This window comes from Balaenoptera musculus, chromosome 15 (genome assembly GCF_009873245.2).
Source record: "Balaenoptera musculus isolate JJ_BM4_2016_0621 chromosome 15, mBalMus1.pri.v3, whole genome shotgun sequence".
NCBI classification, from domain to species: Eukaryota; Metazoa; Chordata; class Mammalia; order Artiodactyla; family Balaenopteridae; genus Balaenoptera; species Balaenoptera musculus.
In genome coordinates this window covers 72,700,246-72,717,043 of record NC_045799.1, presented here as the reverse complement: position 1 = coordinate 72,717,043, position 16,798 = coordinate 72,700,246, and the positions used below count along the sequence as shown (strand labels likewise).

The following is a 16,798-nucleotide window of genomic DNA, read 5'->3' as shown; positions in this document are numbered from 1 at the left end:
GACCTCCCCGGTGGGGTTACACTCCAGGAGCTCATAATGGTCCCTCTGTTGATAATATACCCTTTACTGGCTGCCTTTCCCTCCCCAGCTCACGTCCCTCCCCCACTGATATTTCCTGGAGTCTCTCCTAAATAAGCTTCTTTCACTCAAATTCTTCTCTTGGGGTTGCTCCTGGCAGAATTCAGACTTCCGGGAATGTATCCTATAAATTATCTTACACATATGCAAAAACGACATATATTCAATTTATTAATTCACCATTGTTTGTCATTGTGAGAAGCTAGAAATAATATATCGGAGGGAGACAAGGACGTTAGGATCCACCCACACAGTGGAACATGGTGCACTATATAAAAGAATGAAAAAGTACTTTATGTCTTGATATAAAACAATGTCTGAGCCATATTAATGAAGAAAGCAAGATGCAGAACAGTATAAACAATGCATGCTGCCATTTGTGCACAAAAGCTTGTGTGTGTGTGTGTGTGTGTGTGTGTGTGTGTGTGTGTGTGTGTGTTTGCATATGCCTAGAATCTTTGTGAAGGAGACCCCCAAATGCATAACCTGGACTATCCTTTACAAGAGACCTAAATGGCTGGCAGACCAGGATGGAAGGGAAACTTCATCACACACCCTTGCGTGTCTTTTGATTTTGATACTACGGACCTGTTCATCCATTCAAAAAATAAAACTAGCATTAAAATAATAAAGTGAATACATAAAGGGAGGTGCACCATTGCACACTGGACACATCAGCTCTAGTGTGGAATGGGTTGGACAGGTTCCTGCTGGCTTGTCCAGGTAGGCTCAGGCCCAGCTGCATGGGCTCCTGCTGGCCTGCGGGCTCACACACAAAAGGAGGTCTCGCTTCCTATAGCTGGGGGAGGATTTCTTGCACTTCCCTTTGTGTTCACCCACAAAAGCTGCCATCACTTCTGTCCCCGAGGAAGAACCAATGGCACCTCCACCCACACACAAGGAAGCCCAAGCAACTCCCTTCTGCCTGAGATTTGTGCGGAAGGCACTTGTCCTCATGCGAGAGAGATCTGAGCCACACACACAATTCACACTCGTGCACGTGCACGCACACACACGCACACACACACACACAGGAATGGAAACCCAAGCAGGTTGCTCCTGAGTGAGACATCACCGCCCTGGTCTCCCAACAGATGTGTCCATCCAGCAGCCTGGGGACCCGCTCACTCTTCGGTCCGACCACATCCTGTTTGCTGCAGGGGAGGCCACTCAGTGGAGTGGGGAAGGAGCTGCTGTTACTGGGGGGAGGCAGTTTCAGGACGAGCTTCAGTTATCATGTCCTTGTACTGTCGTTTGAAGAAGCCAAGCTGTGGAGGCAGAGGCAGGGGAGTAAGGGCACCAAGGCCAGGAGGGCGAGTGAAGGCCATGCAGGCCAGGCTGGGAGACGGCGGGACCAAGAGATGCAAAGAATAACGTGGAGGAGTGCAGAATAGATCTGGGGAAAGTGGGACAGGGAGGGGGATGGCATCACTATTGAGAAAGAAAAGAGGGAAAGAAATCTAAAATATAATAATAAGTACTCTTTATATAGTGTTTACTCTGTACCAGAGACCATTCTAAGAGCTCTAGAGATACGAACCCAAAGACCTCCACAGAATGGGTATTTATAGTCTCATTTTACAGCTGAAGAAACTGAGGCTCTGTGAGCTGCCCGAGGCACAGCTGGGAGCTGAACCCAGGAAGGCGCTGCTGAGTGAGAAGCCGCGGGGGTGGGGGGAGGGGAGGGGCAGGAAGAGGGCCCTGGGGGAGTTACCTTGTACAGGCCGGCAGTGACCAGGGCCAGGAGCACCAGCCCCCCAACCGAGCTGCCCACGATCAGTGGGACAGGGTTATGTACTTCGTAAGGCTCCACCTTGGTCTCTGTCTGGAGCAGGGAGAGGGGGAGGGGGGGCATCAGGGGAGAAAGACTCTGGATTTCTGGGGGTTCCCCAGTCAGACCTTGTGTGCTCCCCGAACCCCATGACTGAATCCCCTGTGCCCCCTAACCCCAGCCCTCACTCCTCCTCCCCAGCCTCCTCTCTCTCTCTCTCCCACAAGCCCAGCCTCCTCTCCTGCCTCCAGCGGTCCCTCTGTGTCCGAGACAGATACCTGGGCCCTCACAAACGCGCCCTGTCCTGGGAGCAGGGCAAACTCCGAATCATCAAACAAGATCTCTGCAGTGCTCACAACCTGAAGGTGGTTATGCAAAGTCTGTGAGAGAGAGAGGATGGGAGCTGGACCCATTGGCCCTGGAGGATCTCGTCTGTGCCCAGCCGAGCCTCAGGCACCCACCTACCTTGATATACCAGTCAAATGCGAGGTTGCCCTTGAGGGTGACCTTGAATTCTTCTTGGATGCCAAAGGACGGGATGTCACACTGAATTCTCTGGCAGACAGCGATGGAGCAGTTCTGGGGAAGGCAGGAGGGGAGAGAGGTGAGCAGGAACGCTGGATGCAGGCCACATCCCATGCACTCAGCCGGCAGATGAGAGCCGGTACTGGGCCCAGGTGAGGGGGCAGTGCGGAGTCTGCGTGCAGCCCCGAGGCTGAGGCTGGGCTTAGTCTCACCAGCAGTGGGGTCTTCTTAAGCTCCCCCAGGAAGTCAGAGCGACGAGGGTCACTCTTGTTGGTGTGGCATCTACTGGAGAGGTTCTGAGGAAAGAGGGACACTGTGAGGACGGATTGAAGCGAGGGCTCCTGGGTCCACCCTCCGGGAGGTGAGAAAACCGAGGTCCAAGAGAGGATCAGAAATGGCTCCAAAACCCAACAGAGGAAACAGAAGTGATTTTAGGAAAGACCAGGGCTGTGGAGAGAGGAGCTGGGCCCAATCCTCAGGCCCAGCTGTGCTTACCTGGGAGAAGGTGACGTGGAGCTGGTCCCACACGGTCACCTGGTTCAGCTGGATGGGGACCAAGAAGACCACACTGATGGGGAGCTTCCTCCCTCCCAGGTTGTTGAACTGCGTGGGGGGGGAGGGGCAGATATCAGGGTTCTGGCCTTTCTGCCCCCACCAGCAGCTAGAATCAGGCTCCCCACTCCCGACAGCCCAGTACTGAATCAGGCCTCACAGACCCAAGCATCCTGCCTCTTGATGCTTTCTGAGAGACAGGAGAGCACAGGGGTTAAACACCCATTCCAGAACCAGACAGGCTGGTCGGAAGCAGTGGCTCTTCCACTCACTAGGGGTGAGATTGTGGGCATGTTCTGTTAGCCTCTCTGAGCCCCAGTTTCTTTGTCTATAAACTGGGGGAGACAACAGTACCTCTGTTACAGGGTCATTACGAAGATAAAATGAGTTAATACGTGTGTGTATACACATACGGATGCACGTGGTGGTGTGTGTGGATTCACAGCAAGCTTAGAACAGAGCCTGGCCCAAAGCAGGCACCTCATGCATGTTTCCCATCATATTTTTTTTTGGCCACGTGGCATGCGGGATCCTAGTTCCCCGACCAAGGATCAAACCAGTGCCCACTGCATTGGAAGGCAAAGTCTTAACAACTGGACCACCAGGGAAGTCCCTCCTACCATTCTTTCTGTGTTCCCATCATCTCGATTTCCCTCCCCAGGCTCCTTCTCAGCTCCCCACCTGATACTGATGCTCTATAATGTGGCTGGTCTTCTCTGAGGCTGTGAAGTTGAGATATTTGGTCGAGACCTCAAGGCTGATGGGAGAAAGAAGAAGGGGCAGGAGGTGACAGAACATCAGGGGAGTCCTGGGAGGGGTTCTTGGGCTAAGTGTGTAAAGGGGTGAACAGGCACGTGGGTAACGCAGCCCTGAGAGGGTGCAAGCGGGATGGTGTGCAGGGGCAGTGTGGGTGGGACCGGCAGCATGTGCCAGTTTGGGTCCCTCACACACACACGTACACATGCACGTACAGACACACACGTGTGCACACATATCCTCAGACTCACTCACAGGCACACGTGCACAGACTCGTGCACACAGATACTCAATGTGCCATGTCCAGCCCAGTGGTGAAGGCAGAACTAAAAGCCCCAGCAGCCAGTACCTGGTGACCACCATGTAGACAGCGTATTTCACAGGCAGCTGCAGCTGGAATTCGGTTTTGTTGTTCCCAGGTATGTTGTTCTCACTGAAGGGAAACAGAGAGCTCTGGTCAGCTCTTGAGAATTGAGAATCAGCCTTTCCTTCTCCTTCTTCCTCCCCCTCACCCTCCATCACCAACCAACCACCAAGTCCTGTCCTCTCAGCATCCTAAACGCTGTCCTCTAAATCCAACAGAGGAAACAGAGATTGTAGGAAAGACCAGGGCTGCCCCTGTGTAGCCCAGGCCCATCCCTACTCACCAGGATGGATGCCTGCAGAAGGATGTCTTCTTCTCACTGGTCCCCTGAATTCAAAATGACTCCCACCCCAATCTCCCCCGCTCCTGGAGAGTGATCTTTCTAGCATGCAAAGGTGATCACGTCACTCCCAAGTTAAACTGCAAGTTCCCTAAGAGCACTCATCATGTCATTTCATGACACGGCCTATATCTAACCAACTCCTTCAATCCTGCCTCCTGTGCTCAAACTCAGCCTGACCTTTGCAGTCTCCGGGCTTTGCTTGGTCCACACTTCCTTCTCTCTGTCTTCATGCCCAGCCTCAATTCATGCCTTTGCTTGGCTAACTCACAGCCTGAATGTATAGTCTTCTCTGAACACCAATCTCCCAAGAAGACTAGACATCATTCATTTCATACTGTATCATAATCATCGGCTTTCCTGTCTGTCTTTGCCCCTAAATTATAACCTCTGTGAGGGCAAGAATCACAGCTGTCTTGTCCATCACTGTTCCACCAGCACAGGGGGCCATGCCTGGAACGTGGTGGGTGCTCAGTTGGTGTTTGTTGAGTAAACAAATGAACTGAAGGGAGAACCAGTGGGGAGAGGGCAATGGTCCACCCTGAACAGGGGTGCCGGGGGCTGGGGCCTCAAAATGGAGGAGGCCAGGCATAGCGCACCTGGTCACATTGGCCTTGAGAAGCAGTTTGTTTCCAAAGAAAGCATCAGGGTTCACGTCAAATGTGATATTGAAGGTGATCTGGAGTTGGAGAAAGAAGAGACAGTGACAAGAGTAAGAGAGAAGGAACAACCCAAATGTCCATCAGCTGAAGAATGGGTAAATAAAATGGGGCACATCCGTACAACAGAATATTATTTAGCAGTAAAAAGAATCTGAGTATTAATACATCCTGCAACACGGATGATCCTTGAAAGCATGATGCTCAGTCAAAGAAGCAATCCTATTATATGATTCCATTTATATGAAATATCCAGAATAGGTGAATCTCGAGACAGCAAATAGAGTAGTGGTTGCCTAGGGCTGGGAGAGATGGGACGACACGGGCTGATGGCTAGGTGGAGCAGGGTCTTTTCTTGGGGTAATAAAATACACTAACATTGATCATGGTGATGGATGCACAACACTGTGAACATTGCAAAAGCCACTGGATTGTATACTTGAAGTGGGTGAATTGTGTGGTAGATGAATTTTATCTCAATAAAGCTGTTTTTCAAAAAAAAGAAACATCTACTTTAAAAAAAAAGAAGAGAATTCCCTGGCGGTCCATTGGTTAGGACTCCATGCATTTTCACTGCCGAGGGCGCAGGTTCAATATCTGGCCAGGAAAGTAAGATCCCACAAGCCATGCAGTGCAGCAAAGAAGAAGAAGGAGGAGAAGGAGAAGGAGGAGAAGAAGTAGAAATAGCAGAAGAAGAAGGAGAAGAAGAAGGAGGAGAAGGGGAAGGAGAAGAGGAAGGAGAAGGAGGAGAAGGAGAAGGAGAAGAAGGAGAAGGAGAAAAAGAAGAAAGAAGAAAAGGAGAAGGAGAAGAAGAAGGAGGAGGAGGAGGAGGAGGAAAGAAGAAGAAGAAGAAAAAGAAGAACTAGGGAAGAATTCAGAGGAAGACAAAGGAGAAAAAGGGAGGAGGAGCCAACAGCCTGACCTCTGAGTTCTCTGGGAAGATGGGGTGGTTTATGCTGCAGCTGGTGCTCTTCAAGGTCCCAGACCCTTCAGTGGAGACGTCAGACTCACAGATCAGGCGCCAGAACCGCTGTGAGCGCTGGTTCTGGAAGGCAAGGGAGGCAGAGGTGATGATGTCAAACACCAGCCATGGGGGCAGGGAACGCAAAGTCAGATGGAGCCTGAGAAGGGTTTGGCTACCTGGGCTCCTGACACCCTCCGATAGGACAAGCCAGATGGGTAGAAGAAGGTGACCTGTGTTCTGTAGGAGTCCTCACCCTGGTTTCTCACAGTCAGCGTCACGTTTAAGTCCCGGGAACCACCCACCACCAGAGTGTCCAGGCTGTGGTGGGAACAAGCCATGCCATGAGATGCTGAGTGCTTTCCTGCAGCGGGTCTGCTCCGGCGGGAAGGAGGCGCGGACACTCGGAGAGAGAAGACAGTGCACGAGGCAGCCACACAAACACACCTCTGAGGCAGCTGCTCTGCGCCAGGCTCCCCTGGGGGCCAGGAGAAGAAGAGAGCAGCAGGTCATGGTGCAGGTCTGGGTGTAAAAATGAGGACAGGAAACTCACCTCATAAAACTGAAGGTGATGCTGAGGTCATCCTGGCAAATGCTGTCATTGCCACAATTCTTCTCAAAGGGAAACTGCCAAAACAGAGTATGAGAAAAATGAAAGGAAATCATGAAAAGAGGTGAAATGAAACAGTAAAATGAAATCTTGAAATAAAATTATGTGAAATGAAATAAAATGAGCTTCAACAACCTTGGCCTCTGGTCCCTTCCACACCCCTGTAGGACTCCAACTCCCAGACTCACCGAGGCTGTGAAGAGTGTCGGAGCATCTACAGCCAGCACTGGCCGGAGGTTCCCAAAAGAGGACAAGGGCTTTCCCACCAGAGAGAAGTTGAGGCGCAGGGCAATGGGGGTCAGTGAGTCCTCTACACAATCCTGAGAGACAGTGGGGTTTTGGTGGTCTGCCCTCCTCAACATCCCAAGCCTGCCCCATGCTTGGAGGACCCAGGAGTATGGTCACCCTCTGCTCACCAGTAACTGGAGCTTCAGGGTCTCACATTTCTGACTCAGCCCCAACGTCACTATATGTCTGAGAGTGTTGTTCTTTGTCTCTTCAAAGATGGCCTGGGAATGTGGGCGACCTGGGTCCAGAGCCAGGTCATATGTGATGGTGCTCTGGGTATCTCCTGAAGGGACAGGGTAGAATGGTGGTGAGGAGCCTGGGTTTGGAGTCAGACTGGCAGCAGGTGGAGGCCCAGCTCCTCTGCTCTCCAGCTATCTGAATTTGGACATGTTAGCTGACCTCTCTGAGGGCCTCAATTCCTTATTTTTAAATTGAAGATAATAATTGGACCTTCCCAATAGTGAAAACGAAATAGTGCCTACAGAGCATTTAGCATAGTGTCTGCCACACAGTAACTGCTCAATAAATAGTAGCTATTCTGTCACATACTGAAAAATTAAGTATATTTTTTCTGGCTGCTTTTAACTTTTATTCTGTCTTTGGCCTTCAGCAGTTTGTGCCTTGGGATGGTACAATGTCTAATGTTATCCTTCTTTGATTTGGTAGAGAATCTTTTTTTTTTTTTTTCTTGGCCACATGGCATATGGGATTTTAGTTCCCCAACCAGGGATCAAACCCACGCCCCCTGCATTGGAAGCAGGGAGTCTTAACCACCAGACGGCCAGGGAAGTTCCTAATTTGGTAGAGAATCTTGATGGTTTTCATCAATTTTAGAAAATTCTTTACCACCATTTCTTTTTTTTTTAAATTTTTATTTTATATTGGAGTATAGTTGATTAACAGTGTTGCGTTAGTTTCAGGTGCACAGCAAAGTGATTCAATTATACATATACATGTATCTATTCTTTTTCACATTCTTTTACCATTTAGGTTTAACTCTTGCTTCTTTCTTATTCTGTCTCTCTCTCTCCCTTCTTTTTGGAATTCCAATTACATGTTTATTAGATCTTTCACCATGTCCCATATGTCTCCTATGGTTTATTTTTCATCCTTTTTTCTCTCTGTGTGTTCAGCTGGATAATTGCAATTTACTTACCTTCCAGTTCACTAATTCTCTGTTCTACTTTTTTAAAATATAAGTATAGTTGATTTACAATATTGTGTTAGTTTCAGGTGTACAGCAAAGTGATTCAGTTATACATATATTTTTTCAGATTCTTTTCCATTATAGGTTATACAAGATATTGAATATAGTTCCCTGCGCTATACAGTAAATCCTTGCTGTTTATCTACTTTATATATAGTAGTATATATCTGTTTGTTCTGCTTCTAATCTACTATTAAATCTATCTATTGAATTCTCAATTTCATTCAGTGTATTTTTCAGGGCTAGTGTTTCCATTTAACTCTATTTCATGAATTCCAGGTTTTTTATGAAGTTCTCCATCATTTCCTAATTTTTCTCGAAGATATTAATTTTAGTTATCTTTTAAATTCTTATCTGATAATTCTAATTGCTGAATCACCTATGGGTCTATTTCTATTGTCTATTGTTTCTCTTGGTTTGCTGGTTTCAATGGACATTGTCCCAGTAGAAGGACCAAGGTGTTTTTTAAGGTCCCTCTCAAATCTCTGCTTCCCCAGCATGGGGAAGCTGCTAGATTTCTGTTCAACTCTTGAGCTCTCCAGTTGCTGTCTTCCACTGAGTTTCTAAGAGTATTGATCTGGACATGCATGGCTTAAAAGTCAGCCAATGACTTACAGGAAATTTCTATGTAGATTTTGGGACACCTTCTCTGTAATTCTCTAGTCTCCAAGACTTTGCTCTCAATTTCTAGCCATGCTGGCTGCCCCAAATTCTGACTGCTATCTCCTCAGTCCGGTAAGATTACTGCTAGAAACCAATTTTATCCCCTCCCCCTGTTTCTCTCTAGAACCATCATTACTCTTCCTCACCCTAAGCACAGTGCCACTCTTTGAGAATAGAGACAAGGAAGGAAGTCAAGTTAGTTGTGATAAAATGCATATCTGAATGCTTTGTGAGTTTGTGTTTAGCTTCATCAGCTCAACCTCCCCTTTAAACGAGTTATCTCTCAGTTTAAAAAAAAGACCTGGTTAGTTCACAGGGGCCCTTCATTCTCTGGAGAACTGAGAGTGTAAAGGAGTGCCACATGCTTACTTCTTTAGGGGTGTTTGCTGGGCCTCCCCACCCACCCCCACAGCAGGGGAACCACTTGCTCACTCCACCCAAGCTTGAAGAAGGCTATCGGAGCCTGTGAGAACTTTACTCTGGGCCACCCGTCCATGTCCCCAGTCGTTTAACCTCTTGAGACTTACTCACCCAGCCTCACCTTCTCCCAGCCTGTCCCGTGTGTTCTTGCGGACACGGAGGCAGACTCTGACCTCCCCAGCGATCTGGCCTTTCACCACCCGCTCACGACACTCATACACATCCCTTGCCACTTCCCTGGGTGTGAACTCCATGGTCGCCTCAACTTTCAGCACCGGCTGGGACCTGTGGGGGGACACCAGAGGGCCCTCAGGGGCCTTCGTACAGCAAAGCCACTCCTTAAAAAGAAGATACCTGGGAGACTTCCCTGGTGGTGAAGTGGTTGAGAATCTGGCTGCCAAGGCAGGGGACACGGGTTCGAGCCCTGGTCTGGGAAGATCCCACATGCCGGGGAGCAACTAAACCCATGCACCACAACTACTGAGCCTGTGCTCTAGAGCTCGTGAGCCACAACTACTGAGCTCACGTGCTACAGCTACTGAAGTCTGCGTGCCTAGAGCCCACAAGCCACAACTACTGAGCCCGCATGCTGCAACTACTGAAACCCGCACGCCTAGAGCCCATGCTCCGCAACAAGAGAAGCCACCATGATGAGAAGCCCGCGCACCGCAATGAAGAATAACCCCCGCTTGCCGCAACTAGAGAAAGCCCGAGCAACAACGAAGGCCTAATGCAGCCTAAATAAATATTTTTTTAATTATTAAAAATAAAAAGAAGTACATATGTTAAGAAAAAGAAGATACCTGGTGTGCTCTCACCTGAGCAGCAGCACGTGCCCCTGAGCCCCTACAGCGAGGTCCACCAGTCCATCCACTGTGAGGTCCTGGCCCCCGCTCAGTGACTGCCCAAAATACTGGAGCCTCAGAGAGAACTGGGAGCCTGTGATCCGCTGAGGGTAGAAAAGAGGAGGAGAGAACGGGGTGGGAAAGAATAGGGAAGAGTGTAACTCAGTCTCCTGGGATGACCCAAGGAGAGATTGTCTGGGCTCCACTCAAGTCATACCTCCCACACCTTCTCAAGGAATTAGGGTAACTATTAAGCTTTAGACCACAACCTTGAGATGATAGCCAAGTGTCCATCAATTACTGGGTTTTCCAGGGAAAACAAAAAGTTTCACAGGAAAGAAGTGATATAGTATACTATTTGACTCAGTTGAATCTCTTTTACATGGTCAGGAAAATGCAAACACTGAACATAGATCTAAGCAAAATTATCATATAAATTTAAGGAATGGGGGGGTGGGATGGGAGGCGTGTGAATATGTGGCAAAAGGGGCCTGAAAGAGAGCTCAGTCCTCACCTCCCATAGTGGGAAGTCAATGCGAAAACAAAAATCAAGAAGCAGCAAAATAATTGTGTCCTCGGGAAGTATGGAGAATCATTGAAAGAGCTGAAAGTGGTTTCCTCAGGGGAGGGAAAATGAAGAGGAAATCACAGTGTGGGTGTGGAAATTGTTGCTTTTCATAATAAGCTGTTAAGAACAATTTTGACTCTTTAATCTATGTGCAAAAGTAACACTGAAAGGATAACAGCCAAATATATTAAGAAATTTTAAAAGTGATTTTGTCACGAACTTAATGCCGCTGAAGTGTACACATAAAAGTGGTTAAGATGGTGAGTTTTAGGTCATGGATATTTTACTGCCATTTTTTTTAAGTGAATTTATCAACTAGAAAGAAGAATGAGGAAGTGTGGGATGTTGGAAATGTGCTATATCTTAATCTGGGTGGTGCTTACTCGAGTTCACAGATAGGAAAATTCATCACTTGAGATTTGTGTGTTTACTGCACGTACATTACACTGCAAATTTTTTTGAGAAAAAGTTAGCGTATTCCGTTGGAAGGATGCTTTGTTTTGAAATTATATAATATGGTAGTTGGGAGAGCCACAGCAGTTTTGCTCGTCTGCATACTGATCACCCTAGCCCCAGTCACAGGAAAAGAGCAAGTAAAAAATGCAAACAGTAGAGCAATAGTATTGCACGACCCTTTTTGCATTTGTTTTTTAATTCCAAAGTCTGTGGGGTGGGAGTGGGTGTATGGGGGTTGTGGGTGGGTGAGAGCAGGTATGTAGGTGTGGGTGAGGGTGGGTGTGTGGACCCTCCCCTTACCTTGTTTTCCTTTCCAGGTGCAGATAAGGGGAGGGTGTTAAGACTTTCACTGTTGGTTTTTTTCTTCTTTTTTTCTTATTATTTTACAAACCCTTGTGTGGAGGGCTGACTTTCAATAGATCGCAGCGAGGGAGCTGCTCTGCTACGTACGAAACCCCGACCCAGAAGCAGGTTGTCTACGAATGGTTTAGCACCAGGTTCCCCACGAACGTGCGGTGCGTGACGGGCGAGGGGGCGGCCGCCTTTCCGGCAGCACCCCGTGTCCCAGGACGAAGGGCTCTCCGCACCGGACCCCGGTCCCGACGCGTGGCGGGGATGGCGGGGGGGACCGGCTATCCGAGGCCAACCGAGGCTTCCGCGGCGCTGCCGCATCGTTCCGCCTGGGCGGGATGCTGACTTAGAGGTGTTGTCATAATCCCACAGATGGTAGCTTCGCCCCATTGGCTCCTCAGCCAAGCACATACACCAAATGTCTGAACCTGCGGTACTGTTTACTTTAGATTTTTAAATTTGTACAAGCATGTAAAGCTTTTGTAATAAAAGTGAAGTAAAACCAGAGCCTTCAAATCCCATTTACACAGAGAAACAACAGGTGCCAATGAAAAGAGGCATATTATAATATTCACACAATTGTGGAAAGAGGCTCCGTGACACAGAGGGAGGAACGTAAGGCAGTAGTGCTTAGCCCGGGCTGCAACTCCAGAGCGTGTGAAAAATACTAGGGCCTATGTAGTGTACTATTCCATACACTAGAATGGGCAAAACTCATCTGTGGTGGAAAATAATTGGAACGGTAGCTTCCTCTGGGAGGGAATGGGGTCAGAAATTGACTGGATGGGGGCGGGAGGGAACTTTCTAGAGTGACGATTATGTTCAGCATCTTGATAGGATTGTGGATTATATTTTTCAAAATTCTTTGACTGGCTAAAGATTTGTGCTTTTCCTGTCTGTACATTTGATCTTAAAAATAACAGTAAGCATATTTGAATATTTTGAATTCTAGTTGATGATATACACGCTGAGGTATTTAGAGGCGAAGTTGGACTGGTGTTGCAAATTACTTTGAATTGCACTAGAAAAAGTAACGATGAACTTGATGGACAGGTAGAAAAAGGATGGAGATGTGATAAAGTAAATCTAGTAAAATATTCATCGTAGATTTTAGCTCATAAATATACAGATGTCCACTGGACAAGTCTTTCAACTTTGCAGTTAACTTTGAAATTTTTCTAAATACAATGTTGAAAAAACTCTACTGATGCCTGGGGCCCTGACCCCAGACCAATTAAATCAGAACCCCTACTGGCAGGGCCCAGGCACCTGTTTTTTAAGACCTTCAGGTGATTTGGATGTGTGGGTAGGGTTGAACCTCTAGGGTGAGGGATTTGGCAGGAGTGATGAGGAGACAGAGAAAGGACAGAAGAAAAATGTGAGGCTGGAAAAAAAAACAGAGACCAGAAGCCAGCAGACTGGATGGCCTCGGCGAGCTGTGATGGGAGACTGCCAGACCGTGGGGGTCCCTCCAGACAGTGGGCTTCATCCAGCAGGAAACAGGGAGCCAGTTTAGAGAGGAAACCAGTTGTGGTGACCCGCATTTCAAGTGACCAACCATCAGGATCAGCTACATAATTTGCAGGACCCAGTGGGGAGAAAAAAATGTAGGACTCCTTGTTCAAAAGTTGTTAAGAGTTTCAAGATGGCCAGAGCAGAGCCTTAATCTAAGCACAGCGCCGTTCTGAGACAGGAGCCCCGTGTAACTGCACAAGTCACAAGCCCATGAAGCATGCAGTCCTGGAAGGGTGACCAACCATAGGCCTTCCTGAGCTGTGAGACTTTCAGCGCTAAAACCGAGACAGATCTGGGCAAACCGGGTCTGCTAGTCATCCTACCAAGACTGAGATTCGGAGGAAAGGAATGTCTACATCCTAACACTTCCACCTCAGCGTTCATCACCTCTGAGCCTTCATCTTCTCGTCTGTAAAGTGGGAGTGATGATGGCCCTGTGCTCCTCCTCTAGTTGTGGTAAGAATGAATCTTTTCTGTGAAGTATGTGTTATTTTTGAAGCTTCCGAAAAGGACTACTGGGAGAACTGATCTGGCAGCTGTCGGAATATTGAATTAGAAAGGGACAGATTGGCAAAGAGGCTACAGTTATAACAAAAATAGTGACCGGGCCTCACCTGGCTGTGGGCGGGGCTGATGCCCAGTCCCGAGGTTCCGTGAAACAGGTAGACAGCACCCCGGTTCTCCTGCTCTCCCGGGGCCCCGATGGCCACGTCCGTCAGCCTGTCCCCGTTCACATCCCCCAGCACCGTCAGAGCTGCCCCAAAGCGGGCCCAGGGGTGGCCTTGCTCCCCTCGCAGGACAGCACCACACTGCCACTTAGCCCTCTGCAGAACAAAAACAGTGTCAGGGCTCAACCCAGGAGACCCCTCCACACCCAGACCCCACCCAGCCCGGGTCTCATCAGCCACTCACCCCCCGGGGAAAGGGGCACACGGACACCTGCCCCCCCCGGCTCTGCTCATAGTAATGGGGGGCCCCGATGAGGACCAGGTCGGAGCTGCCATCTCTGTTCACGTCCACGGAGCTGAGGGAGGCCCCGAAGTAGGAGCCGATCTGAAAGAGATAAGGCCAAGATCACATACCTCTTTCCACCTAAAGCAGAGCACGGGGATTTTTCTCCCTATGAAGAAAAATCATGCCTGCTGAGGAAAGCCCTTTGGAGCGGATGTGGTCCTCTCTCTGTTTCATGATCAATCCTTGTTTGAATGTACTGCCAGTTAGAGGAGTATATGGTAGAGTTGACAGGTAGTGAGGATCTACCCCAAATGGTGTTCCAGGGAGATGATTAAGGTAGCGAAGAAGTTGGATTTGAAAATACAGACAGAAAAGCCTGGAAGACCAGACAGGATATCCTTTCAATATATTGCAAGTCTTTAGGGAGGTAAGTCAAATTTGGCAGTCTGGCTAACAAGGAATCAACTGGCTTAGATGAAAAACAACTATTGCCACAGGAATTTTTTTGCATGATATTGAGAAATAATGTCTACCTTTTAAAAGAATCTTAAAAGTATGTTCAAAAAAACACCAAAATATGTTCAATGTAAATAGGTAGAATTCATCCATAGGAATCATCCATTTAGTCATTCTTTCATTCAACAAACAAGGGTTTTCTATTTGCTAAGCGTGAGGCTGGGTAGTGGAGACAGTGCCTTCCAAGGCTCTAGGTGCAGCAGGGTGGAATGGAGGGGAATAGTAACAGATAAAAGGGAGATGTATATGGAAATTTCAAGCTTCTGGGGCAAGTCCTAGGGAGGAAAGTGCAGAGGACGTCAAGACATGACTCACTACAGTCTGATTTCTGCCCCACACACCACTGAGGGAGGCCTCCCAATGGTCCAGTAAAGGCATTTAAGCTTCATCCTAAAGTCAACAGGATTTTTCTGTTTTTAGGTCAAGTTTATTAGGGTATAATTTCCATACAAAAAAATTCAGACTTTTTAGTTAGTTTTATGAGTTTTGACAAATACATAAATTCATGTAACTGCCACGATGGTCAAGATTCAGAACACTTTAATCACCCCCAAAATATTCCCTTATGCTGTAATCAACCTCTTCCCTCAGTCACCAGCCCCTGACAACCACTGATCTGTTTTTGTCCCTATAGTTTTGCCTTTTCCAGAATGTTATATAACTGGAACCATACAGTATGTAGCCTTTTGGGTCTGGCTTCTTTCAACTAGAGTAAGCATTTAGGATTCATCCAAGTTTTTGCGTGTATCAGTAATCCGTTCCCTTTTATTTCTGACTAGTATTCCATTGTATGGATGTACCACAGTTTGTTTATCCATTCCCCAGTTGAGGGATATTCAGGTTGTTTCTAACTTTTGGCAGTTACGAATAGAGCTACTAGAAACATTCATATACAGGTTTTCCAGTGAACGTCTATTTTTATTTCTCCTGGGTAAATATCTGAGTGTTATGGCAACAGCATATTGAACTTTGTAAGATACTGAAAACTGTTTTCCAAAGCAGCCGTGCCATTTTCCATTCCAACAGCAATGTCTGAGAGTTTTAGTTGCTACACATCCTTGCCAGGACTTGATACTGCCAATTTACTTCCTTTTTTATGTTAACCATACTAATCGGTGTGCAGTTGTATCTCATTGTGGTTTTATTTTGCATTTCCGTAATGATTTAATGACATGGGACATGTTTTCATGTGCTTATTTGCCATTTACATATCTTCTTTGGTGAAGTGTCTGTTCAAATACTCTGCTTATTTTTGAATTGGATTGTTTGACTTCTTATTCTTGAGTTTTGAAATCCTTTATATATTCTGGATTAAGTCCTTTGTCAGATATGTAATTTTTTTAAAAAGAAGTAAAATTTGCGAATATTTTCTCCCAGTCTGTAGCTTATCTGTTCATTCTCTTAATGAAGAGAGCAAAACTTTCCATTTTGTTGAAATCTTAGTTATCAATTTTTTCTTTATGGACCATGCTTTTAGTGTTATATCTAAGAATTCTTTGCCTAACACAAGGTCACAAAAATTTTATCCTATGTTTTCTCCCACAAGTATAGTAGTTTTAGATTTTACATTTAGCTCTATGATCGATTTAAATTAATCTTAACATGGTTGAATTGACAAGATATGGGTAAGGATTTTGTTTTGTTTTGTTACCATGGATGTTCAATTGTTCCAGCACCATTGAACTCTCCATTGAATTGTCTTTGTGCCTTTATTGAAAATCAATGTGTCAGGCTTATACTTCAGGCCTATTCTGTTCCACTCATCTTCATGTCTATCCTTTTGTCAATGCCACGCTGTCCTGCTTACTGTAACTTTATAGAAAGCCTAAAAATCACATAGTGTATGAATCTTCCACTAAATACCTAATGGTATTTACCTAAGATCCTTTTCAAAACTGTTTTGGATATTTTACTTTCTTTGATTTTTCCATATAAATCTTAGAATTAGCTTGTCAATTCTACAAAATAAAATAGGATTTTGATTGGCATTGTGTTGAGACTATAGATCGACTTGAGGAAAAGTGACATCTTAACAATTTTGAGTTTTCCAGTCCATGAACACAGTATATTTCTCCATTTATTTAGGGCTTTGATTTCTCTCATTAGTGTTTTGTAGTTTTCAGTATAAAGATGTTGTACACATTTTGTTAGATTTATACCTAAGTATTTCATGGTCTTTGGTGCTATTGTATTAATAAATGGTCCTTTTTCTTTAAATTTAAATTTCCAAATGTTCATTGTTAGTATAGAAATACAACTGATTTTTACATATTGATCTTGTATCCTGAGAACTCACTGAAATAACTTATATAGCTTTTTTGTAGATTCTTTGGGATTTTCCATGCAAACAATCATGTCATCCCCAAATAGAGACAGCTTTATTTTTTCCTTTCCACTCC

At 46.5% G+C, this 16,798-nt stretch overlaps 1 protein-coding gene across 1 annotated transcript in view; it reads right to left on the bottom strand.

Annotated features, from left to right (window-relative positions):
- Positions 1 to 232: 232 nt before the first annotated feature.
- ITGAM (integrin subunit alpha M) overlaps positions 233 to 16,798 on the bottom strand; it is a 37,116-nt gene continuing 20,550 nt past the window's right edge. Inside the window, exons 13-30 of the mRNA XM_036825017.1 lie at positions 13,842 to 13,982; positions 13,544 to 13,753; positions 10,013 to 10,143; positions 9,316 to 9,479; positions 7,033 to 7,187; positions 6,805 to 6,936; positions 6,560 to 6,633; positions 6,186 to 6,327; positions 5,968 to 6,090; positions 4,986 to 5,065; positions 4,032 to 4,115; positions 3,608 to 3,683; positions 2,870 to 2,977; positions 2,587 to 2,670; positions 2,315 to 2,428; positions 2,128 to 2,229; positions 1,793 to 1,903; positions 233 to 1,346 (exon numbers count right to left, since the gene is read on the bottom strand). Of these exons, the coding sequence (XP_036680912.1) occupies positions 1,275 to 1,346; positions 1,793 to 1,903; positions 2,128 to 2,229; positions 2,315 to 2,428; positions 2,587 to 2,670; positions 2,870 to 2,977; positions 3,608 to 3,683; positions 4,032 to 4,115; positions 4,986 to 5,065; positions 5,968 to 6,090; positions 6,186 to 6,327; positions 6,560 to 6,633; positions 6,805 to 6,936; positions 7,033 to 7,187; positions 9,316 to 9,479; positions 10,013 to 10,143; positions 13,544 to 13,753; positions 13,842 to 13,982 (2,103 nt within the window). The 3' untranslated portion in view covers positions 233 to 1,274. The remainder of the gene's footprint in view (positions 1,347 to 1,792; positions 1,904 to 2,127; positions 2,230 to 2,314; positions 2,429 to 2,586; positions 2,671 to 2,869; positions 2,978 to 3,607; positions 3,684 to 4,031; positions 4,116 to 4,985; positions 5,066 to 5,967; positions 6,091 to 6,185; positions 6,328 to 6,559; positions 6,634 to 6,804; positions 6,937 to 7,032; positions 7,188 to 9,315; positions 9,480 to 10,012; positions 10,144 to 13,543; positions 13,754 to 13,841; positions 13,983 to 16,798) is intronic.